Raw genomic sequence first — 13579 nt, forward strand, 5'->3', positions numbered from 1 at the left:
ATATCTGGATTAGATGATCATCCATTGAGGTGAATTTGTATTAAATGGAAGTATTGAGTACAGAACAGAGCTAATGTCTGCTAATTACTGGGATATAGATTATTCAAAGTTTAAATCCTAATCACTAGGCTTGTTCTTTTGCTTTGTCTTCACTTCATGCCAGTTATTTCAATTAAACAACATATGTGTAGAGTATTTAATATTTCAGTAGTATTTTAGTAATATTGCAAATTTATTGTTTGATTAACCATTCTTGTTCATTTGACTAATTCATTATGGGTTATATGCAAGCTGAAGTGAATTTCATACATCATAGCACTACCATATGACTTGTGCGGGCCTCATTTAAAGTAAAGAACAAACTAAGATTAGCATCTCTTGGGCCCTCATCTTTTTCTTCAAATTAATTTTATGTTTTGGAGTTAAAGAACATAACAGTGGAATACGAGGTATTTTTAAAATGAGCCTGAGATGACTGCCAACCCATTGAAGTGCATCGAAATGTTTGACATTTTTAAAAAATCACAGTACGTTTTCATTACAAAATGAATGACAGTCGAGTGAAAAAAATGGCAGGAAAGAGAAGAACTCGTGAGTTCATAAACAGTGAGTACTAGTTGATAATAATCATTTTTAAAAAAGAGAAGAAATAGCTGGCTACATTAGAAGGATTGACATGTCTGATTTCACAAAAAAAAACTGGATTTTGTATATGGAGCAGATTGAGCAGTACTTTAAAGCAACTGGAATAGCTGATGAGAAATGAGTGTCAATTTAGTTGAGTGCATTGGATTTTAAAGGCATACAATTTGCTTTGAGGTTCAACTTCTTTAACGAAACCAGCCAAAGTGAGCTTTAGTGATACCATGAATGTAATGTAGGAACATTTAGAACCAAAATCATTCTGGATTGCAGGATGCTTTAGATTTAATAAGCAGAATCAGAAGGAAGCAGAGCCCATTACAGCGTATGTGGCTGAATTGAAGAGATCATCTAAGTGTTGTCAATCCAGTAATGGGATTAACCATGTTGTTTAGTTTGTGGAATCTTACAAGAAAGCATTCATAAGAGGCTCCTAAATGAAGCACACCTTACAATTAAAAGTGCAGTTGAAATTGCTGTATCAATGAAAGCTGTGGACAGAGACACAATTCAGTTGTAGTTAGGAATGAAAGTGAGCATGATCAAAATTGAGATGTCTAAACAGAAACCTGCCTGGCTGAACAATTTGCATTACCAGTGTGGTAAGGGACACATACACCAGACCAATGCAGATATAAAGATGAAACTTGCAGGAAAATGCAACAAACTAGGACACATATTGTCCTAAGAACTTTCCAGATAGAAAAAAAATAAATGGACTGCACAGGGAAGAAAAAAGCTAAAAAGTCAAGTTGCAGTTTTAAAAAGTGCAGTAATTGGCATGCTGTTGATGAAAAATCTGATAATAGTGAGAGTGTCAAAGGACTGAATAGCCTTGAGATTTACATGAGAAAACTAACAATAGACAATCAATATGGCTTGCGTCAGAAGTGAATGGCAAGTTAATTAAAATGGAATTGGATACTGGCTCAGCTGTTTCAGTCATTCCACAAAATGAGTTTGAGTTGCACTTCAAAGATACTAAATTGAAGCTTGCACATACAGTTGAAGTCAGAAGTTTACATACACCTTAGCCAAATACATTTAAACTCAGTTTTTCACAATTCCTGACATTTAATCCTAGAAAACATTCCCTGTCTTAGGTCAGTTAGGATCACTACTTTATTTTAAGAATGTGAAATGTCAGAATAATAGTAAAGAGAATTAAATATTTCAGCTTTTAGTTCTTTCATCACTTTCCCAGTGGGTCAGAAGTTTACATACACTTCGTTAGTATTCGGTAGCATTGCCTTTAAATTGTTTAACTTGGGCCAAACATTTTGGATAGCCTTCCACAAGCTTCTCCCAGTAAGTTGCTAGAATTCCTCCAGACAGAACTGGTGTAACTGAGTCAGGTTTGTAGGCCTCCTTGCTCGCACATGCTTTTTCAGTTCTGCCCACAAATTTTCTATCGGATTGAGGTCAGGGCTTTGTGATGGCAGCTCTAATACCTTGACTTTGTTGTCCTTAAGCAATTTTGCCACAGCTGTGGAGGTATCCTTGGGGTCATTGTCCATTTGGAAGACCCATTTGCGACCGAGCTTTAACTTCCTGGCTGATGTCTTGAGATGTTGCTTCAATATATCCACATAATTTTCCTTCCTCACGATACCATCTATTTTGTGAAGGGCACCAGTCCCTCCTGCAGCAAAGCACCCCTACAATATGATGCTCTCACCCCCATGCTTCACAGTTGGGATGGTGTTCTTCGGCTTGCAAGTCTCACCCCTTTTCCTCCAAACATAACGATGGTCATTATGGCCAAACAGTTCAACTTTTGTTTCATCAGACCAGAGGACATTTCTCCAAAAAGTAAGATCTTTGTCCCCATGTGAACTTGCAAACTGTGGTCTGGCTTTTTTATGGCGTTTTGGGGCAGTGGCTTCTTCCTTGCTGAGCAGCCTTTCAGGTTATGTCAATATAGGGCTCGTTTTACTGTGGATATAGATACTTGTCTACCTGTTTCCTCCAGCATCTTCACAAGTCTCCTTTGCTGTTGTTCTGGGATTGATCTGTGCTTTTCGTGCCAAAGTATGTTCATCTCTAGGAGACAGAATGCATCTCCTTCCTGAGCGGTATGACGGCTGCGTGGTCCCATGGTGATAATACTTACGTACAATTGTTTGTACAGATGAATGTGGTACCTTCAGGCATTTGGAAATTGCTCCCAAGGATGAACCAGACTTGAAATTAACATTTGACCCAAGTTAAACAATTTAAAGACAATGCTACAAAATACTAACAAAGTGTATGTAAACTTCTGAGCCACTGGGAAAGTGATGAAAGAAATAAAAGCTGAAATAAATCATTCTCTCTACTATTATTCTGACATTTCACATTCTAAAAATAAAGTAGTGATCCTAACTGACCTAAGACAGGGAATGTTTTTACTAGGATTGAATGTTAGGAATTGTGAAAAACTGAGTTTAAATGTGTTTGGCTAAGGTGTATGTAAACTTCTGATTTCAACTGTATCGAACTAAGAACTTATACTAGAGAAAAGATAACCTCTGGGGGAATGACATTCAAAACGGTGAAATGCAATAACCTACAAGACTGGACTTGTGGTAATAACAGAAGTGCCAGCATTGTGGAGACATGATTAGCAAAGGCAACTTGATTGGAGATCCATCAACCATTTGTATACTACATTGCTTGTAATAGAGTCAACTGTAAGCAAATTAAGAAAAGTACAGGATGATGCCACACTGTCTCCACTATGAACTGTTTCCCAATAGAGAGCAAACAGGTGTTGGTGACAATCTTTGTGCCTCCAGTTGGAAAGCAAATTAGAAAGATAGAAACATAGAAAACCTACAGCACAATACAGGCCCTTCAGCCCACAGAGTTGAGCCAAACATGTCCCTACCTTAGAAATTACTAAGCTTACCTATAGCCCTCTATTTTTCTAAGCTCCATGTACCTATCCAAAAGTCGCTTAAAAGACCCTATAGTATCGGCCTCCACCACCGTTGCCGGCAGCCCATTCCACACACTCACCACTCTCTGAGTAAAAAACTTACCCCTGACATCTCCTCTGTACCTACTCCCCAGCACCTTAAACCAAACAAAGAACATTCTGCTCAGAGGAGTGGTGAAAAGTGACAAAAGCAGTGTCTGACTACAACACTTTTTGTAGGCAGCATATCTGAGAAAGCTTCTGATATGTTAATCAGGCAATTACTTGCAAATTTGGCTTGCTTTTAAGCTGGACAAGAGTTCAAGGAGAGTTCATTCTGCTTTTGTGAGTGTAAACAACCAGAATCTACACTGTGTGCATTAAAATCATTGTATGAACTTCAAGTGGGAGACAAAAAACTGCTTGTAGAAGTAGGTGGTGAGACTAAAGTCCAGCTGAAAGAATAGAAGGCCAAAAAACGAGGAATCAATGGAGATACGAAAACAGAGGATTTGTCAGGCGATGTGGATGAGGAAACCAAGAGGAGAGATCAGATGGTAAAAGGAACAATAGAATGATTAATAAGAGAATACTCCAGTGAACTAAATGCACCTTACAAAGATCAAGATGCACATCATAAAAATAAGAAAAAGGAAAAAAAAAGGAGGACAGAAGTGCTATGGAAATGGAAAAGTAAGAGGATAGACAAGACGTAATTTCTCAAGAAATTAACTAATTTAGAGATACTCACAAGCAAATAGAAGAAAATGGAAGGTGAGAAAAATAAAAACAAGTTGAAATGGAGAGAAGCAAGGATCAAAGTAGATCCAGAGAGAAACACCAAGAAAAGGAGAAGAAGTGTCCAGAGCTGTCAGAACCACATCCTGCAGTCTCAGAGTTGACTCCTATAGTCAGCAGAGAAGGATCCAGAACCTGAGATCCTTTTCACAGCCACAAGTCTCACCTGCCAAGCAGAGTGATCCCTTGTCAGGAAAAGCATTATCCCAAAAGAGTAAGAAAGCCTCCACGGTGATTAAATCTTTTGGCTTGAATGGGGCAATTTAAAAAATCTGCTTTGCTATGGATGTCTGTGTAGTAGTTGTATTATCTAGCATATTGTGTATGTAGTTGAGATGTGTACAGTACAGTACTATATTGGAATTGGAGTTTATAGCTAAGTAGGGAGGAGCATTGTGCATTTAATATTTCAGTAGTAATTGAGTAATATTGTAAATATATTGTTTGATAAGGCATTTTTGATTGTTTAAATAATCCATTGTGGGTTATATGTAAAAATAAGTAAATTGCATACATCATGATACTACCACATGATGTTTGCATGCCTCACTTAAAGGTAAAGAACAAACTAAAGACTTCCATCCTTGGGCTCCTATCTTTTTCATCAAATTAATTTTATGTTTTGGAGTTACAAAACGTAACAACGTAGATAGAAGTTCTTCCTCTGATGTATGCCACCATGTGTTAATGAACATACATTGTATGCAACTTGTGGAAATTTGTTTCTTTTTACGCCAATTTGTTGTCAACAGAGGATTTTTTTATTTGCCCGAGTAGGTTCTCACATTAACACACACAAAATGATGGAGGAACTCAGTGGGTCAGATGACCTGATGTCCTGAGGAAGGGTCTCAGCTGAAAACATTGACTGTTTATTCTTCCCCATTGATGCTGCCTGACCTGCTGAGTTCCACCAGCACATTATCTGGATTTCCAGCATCTACAGGATCTCTTGTTTAAGTTCTCACAGTAGTCTTCTCCCTGTTGTTCTACCTTTTCGACACAACTCCACCCATCAGCTTTTGTTTTCTCATATAATTTTAAAATTATGGACTATGAACACAAAAGAACAAAAGAATTGTCATCAGCAACAAATAAACAATCTGCTAGAGGAACTCAAAAGGTCCTAATGCAAGAGTCTGACCTGGAGCGACAACAACTCCTTTCATCCCACAGATGTTCACCCGACTGAGTTCCTCCAATAGATTGTTTGTTGTTCCAGGGTCCAGCATCTGCTGCCGCCTGTGTCTTCAAAAGAATTATCAAAGTATCCAAACAGGAACTGGTTAGAAAGAGGAATTCTGTGTTCTGGGAAGCGAGCAAAGCATTAGCTCAGATGCTTTTTAAAGGCAAGTTAAGTTGAATTTATTACATCATATGCACAATTGTGGTGAGGGCACTTTGTGCAATGTTGTATGACATTGGAGATCATGGTCTTTGACCATGATTGTTCTTGGCAATTTTTTTTTCTACAGAGATTTGCCATTGCCTTCTTCTGGGCAGTGTCTTTACAAAACTGGTGACCCCAGCCATTATCAGTACTCTTCAGAGATTGTCTGTCTGGCGTCAGTGGTTGCATAACCAGGATTTGCGTTATGCACTAGCTGCTCATACGACCACCCACCACCTGCTTCCATGGTTTCACGTGACCCTGATCTCCTGATCGGTGGGGATGGGGGGCTGAGTAGATACTACACATTGCCCAAGGGTGATCTGCAGGTTAGTGAAGGGAAGAAGTGCCTTACACCTCCTTTGGTAGAGGCGTGTCTCCACCCTGCCTCCCATATGGTGAGGCACAGGTGCAATAAAAAACAACAGCGTCACAAGCACATAGGTTCAGGAAACGCACATAAATTGTTGCTCCAGTGCCTTTACTTTCTTCGAAGCTTAAGGAGATTCAGCATGTCAGCAAATAGTCGCAGAGTTAAAATCATAGAACGTTACAGCACAGAAACAGGCCCTTCAGCCCATCTAGTCAATGCTGAAGTAGTAATTTGCCTACTCCCATCCACCTGCACCCAGACCATAACCCTCCATATCCCGACCACTCAGATACCGATCCAAATTTCTTTCATATATTGAAATTGAATCTGCATCCACCACTTCTAGTCGCAGCTCATTCCACACTATAACCACCCTCTGAGTAAAGAAGATCCCTCTAATTTTCACTGTTCACCCTTAACTCCATCCACTATTGAAATCACCTACATGAGACAGGACATCAACACAGCAGCATCTATCTTTGAGGATTTTCGCCATCTGGGTCATATCTCATCTTGTCTGCTACTGAGGAGCAAGAGATACAGAACCCTCTAGTTCTAGGCTCACCCAACCCCAAGGGAAAAAGCCTGCTTGCATTTACCCTATCTATATCCCTCATAATTTTGTATATCTCTGTGAAATTTCTCTTCATTTACCTATGCTCTAGGGAATACAGTTCTATTTTAACAAACCTCCACAGATGAAGCATCACACAGATCAGCTTCCATCATCTTTACTGAGCTCACATTCTGCTACATAAAAGTAATTTTCATAGTATTCCCAAAACTCACATCCGCCAAGAATAAAATTCAATGTTTCAGAGTATTAACATACCTTTAAATCTTTTGATCAGCTAAAGTGCAACACATCATATTTGGCCAGTTAAATTCCATCTGCCAATTGTCTGTCTATGTCTGAAACTGATCTATATCCTGCTTCATCCTTTGTCAATCTTCCATGCTACCCATAATACCAACATTCCTTCTGTTGTCTGCAAACTTACTATCCTGTCCATCTACATCCAGATCATTTATATACAGTATGTTTTAAACAACAAGCTCCCAATACAATAGAGTATGAAAGTAAATTGGCACAAAATATAAAAACAGATAGCAAAAGTTTTTATAAATATATAAACTGGAAGAGGGCGGCTAAAGTCAATGTAGGTCCCTTGGAAGACAAGAAGGGGAAATTGATATTGGGTGATAAGGAAATGCCTGAGGCATTGAGCAACTATTTTGTGTTGGTCTTCATGGTGGAGGACACGTCTAATATGCCAAAGAATGATGTTATGGACGAAATGGGAGGTGAGAACCTCGATAACATCACTGTCACTAAAAGATAGTGATGAACAAACTAGAGGGCCTGAAGGTAGATGAGTCCCCTGGTCCTGATGGGATGCATCCCAGGGTGCTGAGGGAACTGGCGGGGGTTATAGTAAACGTGTTGGTAATCATTTACCAAAATTCTCTAGACTCTGGGCAAGTCCCAGCGGATTGGAAGACAGCAAATATCACACCACTTTTTTAAAAAGGATGTAGGCAAAAGACGGGCAACGATAAGCCAGTTAGCTTAACATCTGTAGCCAGGAAAATGCTTGAAGTTGCCATTAAGGAAGAAATAGTGAAACATTCAGAAAGGAGTGGTTCCATTAGACAGACGCAGCATGGATTCAGGAAGGGCAGGTCCTGTTTGACAAACTTACTGGAGTTCTTTGAGGACATAACGAGCACAGTGGATAGAGGGGAACAGGTGGATGTTGTATACTTGGATTTCCAGAAGGCATTCGATAAAGTGCCGCACAAGAGACTTATAAATAAGACACGGATGCATGGAGTCAGAGGAAGTATATTGGCATGGATAGTGGATTGGTTAACCAATAGAAGGCACAGAGTTGGTATAAATCGATGTTTCTCCGGTTGGCGGTCAGTGGTGAGTGGGGTCCCGCAGGGGTCGGTGCTGGGCTCGCAGCTGTTTGCCATTTACATTGATGATTTGGAAGAGGGGACTGAGTGTAGCGTAGCAAAATTTGCTGATGACACTAATCTGAGTGGAAAAGCAAATTGTACAGAGGATGTGGAGAGTCTGCAGAGGGATATAGATAGGTTAAGTGAGTGGGCCAAGGTCTGGCAGATGGAATACAATGTTGGTAAATGCGAGATCATTCACTTTGGAAGGAATAATAGAAGAGCAGCTTATTATTTAAATGGTGAAAGATTGCAGCACGCTGCTGTGCAGAGGGACTTGGGAATGCTTGTTCATGAATCACAAAAAGTTGGCTTGCAGGTACAACAGGTTATTAAGAAGGCAAACAGAATGTTGGCCTTCATTGCTAGAGGGATTGAATTCAAGAGCAGGGAGGTCATGCTGCAACTATACAGGGTACTGGTGAGGCCACACCTGGAGTACTGTGTGCAGTTCTGGTCTCCATACTTGAGGAAGGATATACTGGCTTTGGAGGCAGTGCAGATAAGGTTCACCAGGTTGATTCCAGAGATGAGGGGGTAAACTTATGAGGAGAGATTAAGTCACCTGGGACTATACTCTCTGGAGATCAGAAGAATGAGAAGGGATCTTATAGAAACATACAAAATTTTGAAAGGGATAGATAAGATAGAAGTAGGAAAGTTGTTTCCATTAGTAGGTGAGACTAGAACTAGGGGACATTGTCTCAAGATTCAGGTGAGAAGATTTAGGACGGAGATGAGGAGAAACTGTTTTTCCCAGAGAGTGGTGAATCTATGGAATTCTCTGCCCAGGGAAGCAATTGAGGCTTCTTCACTAAATATATTTAAGACACAATTAGATAGATTTTTGCATAGTAAGGGAATTAAGGGTTTTGGGGAAATGGTAGGTAGGTGGAGCTGAGTTTACAGACAGATCAGCCATGATCTTATTGAATGGCGGGAAAGGCTTGATGGGCCAGATGACCTACTCCTGCTCCTATTTCTTGTGTTCTTATGTTTTTTTATGTCGATCTTATCAAAACACCTGATTAACATCCACATAAACAATATACAAAACTCTCCCTCTATCAATCACCTTCATCACCTCCTTGAAAAACTCAATCAATTTGGTCAGTCGAAACATTACGTTCCCTCTTAGTAATGATGATAATTATCTCTGAATAATGTAGGAAAAAGCAAGCTGAAGGGAAAGTGAAGTCATGATGATAAAATCAATGATGGAGTAGTGGAAAGTGACTGTCTCCTTTCGTCTGGCTTTCGCTGCCATTGACGATCGCATTGTTCTGAGCCCACTTTTTCTCTTTCTCTGTTGTAGGACTACCGGTTAAATATTTTCCTGCGGCAGCAATGGAACGATCCGCGACTGGCTTACAGCGAGTTTCCTGATGACTCACTGGATCTGGATCCATCCATGTTGGATTCTATTTGGAAACCAGATTTGTTCTTTGCTAACGAGAAAGGAGCTCATTTTCACGAGATTACGACAGACAACAAATTGCTGCGAATTTTTAAAAATGGTAACGTCCTCTACAGTATCAGGTAAGCAGCAGTCATGCAGAACTGGGTGAGGGCAATGTGCAGGCTGTTAAGGGACTGGTGGTAACCATGAAGTATTCGCTTTAGATTAACTGAAAATGGTGGGGTATTTAGTCAAAGTGGCCTCTCTGGGTCCAACAAATGATGCAAATGTTTGTTTTACACATTTTTCTTTTGATCACAAGACCCTGTTGTACATTAATAATAAAAAATAGTGAAAGTCAGGCCATGCCACTCAGGAATTTGTGCTAATTTTATTTTGTGACTGCATGTGCTGGATCGTGACTATATGGTATGTACTCCTTGGTCCCAGAGGGAAAATATTTGATTTAGATGTATACATGCTTATGTTTGAATGACAATAAATTTGAACTTGACCTTGAATAAAGCAGAACACAGCATAGGCAAAGCGCTAGCAACTAACACGGAACAAACCACGTACATTATGAAATAAAAGTAGAAGTTGCCAGAAGTGCTCAGCTGGCCAGGCAGCCTCTGCAGTGAAAAAGACCAAGGTTGTTTCTGTTTGCTGATCCTTCACGTCGGAGTTTGGAGTTCACTTCCAGCGTTTTCTGCAAGAAGTTTGTAAGTCCTTCCTATGAATGCGTGTGTTTCCTCTAGGTGCTTCAGTTCCCTCCAGCAGTGCAAAGATGTACCAGTAAGCAGGTCAATTGGTCATTGTAAATTGTCCTGTGGTTAGGCTAGAGTTGCTGGGCAGTGTGGTTCATTGGGCTGGAAGGTCTTGCTCTGCACAGTATCTCAAAATATAACAAAATAAAATAAATACATTTACTTTTCAATGAATCAGAACAGGAGCTTGTAGTGTATGGAGAGAATTTAACATCTATACAGCAATCAATTATATATCCAATAATTATTGTGTTTAGCTCTGATATCACATTAGCCTAGGGCCATATATATAACATTGATTAAGAAGCAGGTACTTGAAGACCAGGAATAAAGGACGTGTGTAAGGGGTACATCAATCTTTACTGATGTACATCTGCCTTATGTTTAATTGCAATTGCTAACCACCACAGAAATTGTTACTATTATTTGGCTTTGAGAGTGTTGTATTGTAAAGACTGGTCTTTTAAGAGAAACAATGGCTAGTCTTCAGATGCAACTTACACAGGATGCTGCAATTTCACTTTGCTTATTGACCAACGGCTTGAATATTCTATTTATACTAGCAGTACTTTGTCTATATTTTTGCATTCTTGTTCGCTGTACACACAGTGGCTACTTTATTAGGTACAAGAGTGGGACCCGGTGTGCTCTCCTGTTGCTGTAGCCCGTCCACAACACAGAACAACAAGCTGTGCATCAAAGATGCTCTTCTGCACACCACTGTTGTAACACATGATTATTTAAGTTTCTGTTCCCTTCCTGTCAGCTTGAACCAGTCTGGCCACTTTCCTCTGACCTCTCTCTTTAACAAGGTGTTTTCACCCACAAGCCCGTCATTCACTTGATTTTTTTTATAGCTTTTCACGCTATTCTGTGTAAACTCCAAAGACTGTTGTGTGTGAAAATGCCATGAGATCAGCAATTTCTGAGATACTCAAACCACTCCGTGTGGCACCAACAGTCATTCCACAGTCAAAGTCACTCAGATCACATTTCTTTCCCTCCTGATGTCTGGTCTGAACAACAACAGAACCTCTTGACTGTGTCTGTATGCTTTTATGCATTGAGTTGCTACACATGATTGGCTGATAGGATATTTCCATTAACGAGCAGGTGTACAGGTGTACCTCATAAAGTGGCCACTAGATGTACAGAGCTCCATTTAGGTCCTATTAGTGCAGAACAGGCAAATGTGCAGATCCTTCCCTCTCACTAAAATCGTTCATGTTTAATTTTCAACTGACTGCCTGGGCCAACAAACCATCTGGGATCGTTTTAAACCAAAATGGGTTATGTGGTATCCCATGTAGATTTTTAAAGACCAAGATGAAAATTCAATGGGGGAAAGTCATGAAGTGTAAATAAGTGAAGATTTTATGCTTATAAACATTGAGAAAACAAACTGTTAAAATGCTTTACATCTCAGAAAATGGATGCTGAGATCCAGCAGAGCTGCAGATGTTTCCTTCATTGGAAGTGATGTAAAAGAAAATTAGCTCAGTATGTCAGGCTGGAGATGCATTCTACTCAACTGACTCACCCTTTGCATGCTCCACACACATTATTAAATTTTAAAATAAATTACCTGCAGAATACAGTCTCTAATTCTATTGAATGAACAGATAATCGGTGACATTTTATCATAATTAATATGTACGCTCAATAGCCACTTTATTAGTTACCTCCTGTACCTAATAAAGTGCCCACTGAATGTGTGTTTGTGGTGATCCACTTCAAGTTTCAACATATTGTGCATCCTTCTGCACACCACTGTTATAAGCTATGCTCCCTCTAAGCTGTGTGCGTGTGCACGCGCACACGTTTTTCAACCAGCGCACAAATGAAATTAATGTGCGCACAAAAGGTTAGTTACCTAAAATAATGTAGTAATTAATAATTATACTTATTGAAAATAATCTTTTAGCTAAATGTTTCTGTTAACTAGTGAACTCCAAAAGACTGAGGTTAGGTAAAATACTGAAAGGCTTTTATTCGCTGTATAATACGACCTCCATGGTGAGTGTCTGCCCCTGGACTGAGGGTGAGGGGCAAGGCGAAACACCTTTATACAGGAATCTGTGGGAGGAGCCACAGGGGCAGTCAGCAGAGGGGCGTGTCCAGACAGTTAACCCAGTTACAACATATATATGGTTTACCACAACTAGTTAGTCGGTTTTTCAAATACCACAATGGACGTCACTAATTTACGTCACCTCACCTTTCCTTTTCCGGTTTGTACAGCTGCATCACGGCAGCAGCCATCTTTGGCAGAGAGTGTTCATATCGTAAAGTTTACAAATGTCGGTTTCAAATCCTGTAGATAGCTTACTAAGTTTTTATTGAGAAAAATATTAATTCACTATGTCGAATTCTAAAGAAATGAAGGGCATGAAGTGCAAAGGAACTGCAAGTTTGTTTAAGGTTGAATGGCTTAACAAAATAGAAGAAACTGCTACACCGAAAGCTCATGAGGTCATGAACATTCAGCCATGAGAAATATTTACGTATGATTCGGAAACTGGAGTTATCTGTTTGTATTGTCGTGATGCGAAAGTTGTTGGAAAATTTGCTCGTGGAAAGAAGTGGAATGATATTTGGAAACTTGACTTTTTGAAGCGTCACTTTGATGAGAGCAATCTATAGAATGTTTTCTTGATCTGCAGTTAAAAGTTGTGAATTTAAGGAAATTGCAGAGGCCTCTGAAAATGAAGCTGTTGCTTTCAGACCATGTAATGAAGTCAGGTGATTATCTAGACACTTTGCATTGCAGGCAATAATAAAAAATTATGAGGCACTGATCACATACTTCGAAGAAGATCAGTCAAGTGACCCTGTGGCTAAATACTATCACAAGAAATTGATAAACATCACGTACAAAGTAGCTTCACAGGTTTTAAGTGATGTCTTTGATGAACTGGCTGCACTGTGCAAGATTCTGCAAAAGAGTGGCTTGACACCGATTGATTCACTTCATTTTGAGCAAGGCAAAATTAACAAGATAAGAAAGCAGTATCTGGGAGACAATGTTTCGTGGAGTGACAAAGTTAAAGTTTTGCTAAGCCAACAACGTGAAGAAAACATCACAGTAGATACAAGTTCACTGTTGACTTTTATAAATAGTCCTTATGTTCATTTAGAAGAAAGGTTTCCTGAAGATAAGGTGCAAGAATGGTCAGCTTTTGATTTTTCCGCAATTGCAGATTGTGACTTCACATTTGGCGATGAACAAGTTAATGCCTTATGTCTAAAATATCATGATTTTCTAGCTGAAAATAATGTAATAGTTAGAAAGTTTAATGATTTCAAAATTTGTGTGCAAGAGAAAATTAAATCCAAACTGATTTCA

General features: G+C 39.4%; 1 protein-coding gene across 1 annotated transcript in view; it reads left to right on the top strand.

Annotated features, from left to right (window-relative positions):
• The window catches only part of glra1 (glycine receptor, alpha 1), a 128162-nt gene that overhangs the window by 70288 nt on the left and 44295 nt on the right, over positions 1-13579 (top strand). Inside the window, exon 4 of the mRNA XM_072264512.1 lies at positions 9383-9606. Coding sequence (XP_072120613.1) covers positions 9383-9606 — 224 coding nt within the window. The remainder of the gene's footprint in view (positions 1-9382; positions 9607-13579) is intronic.

This window comes from Mobula birostris, chromosome 7 (assembly GCF_030028105.1).
Source record: "Mobula birostris isolate sMobBir1 chromosome 7, sMobBir1.hap1, whole genome shotgun sequence".
Classification (NCBI taxonomy): domain Eukaryota; kingdom Metazoa; phylum Chordata; class Chondrichthyes; order Myliobatiformes; family Myliobatidae; genus Mobula; species Mobula birostris.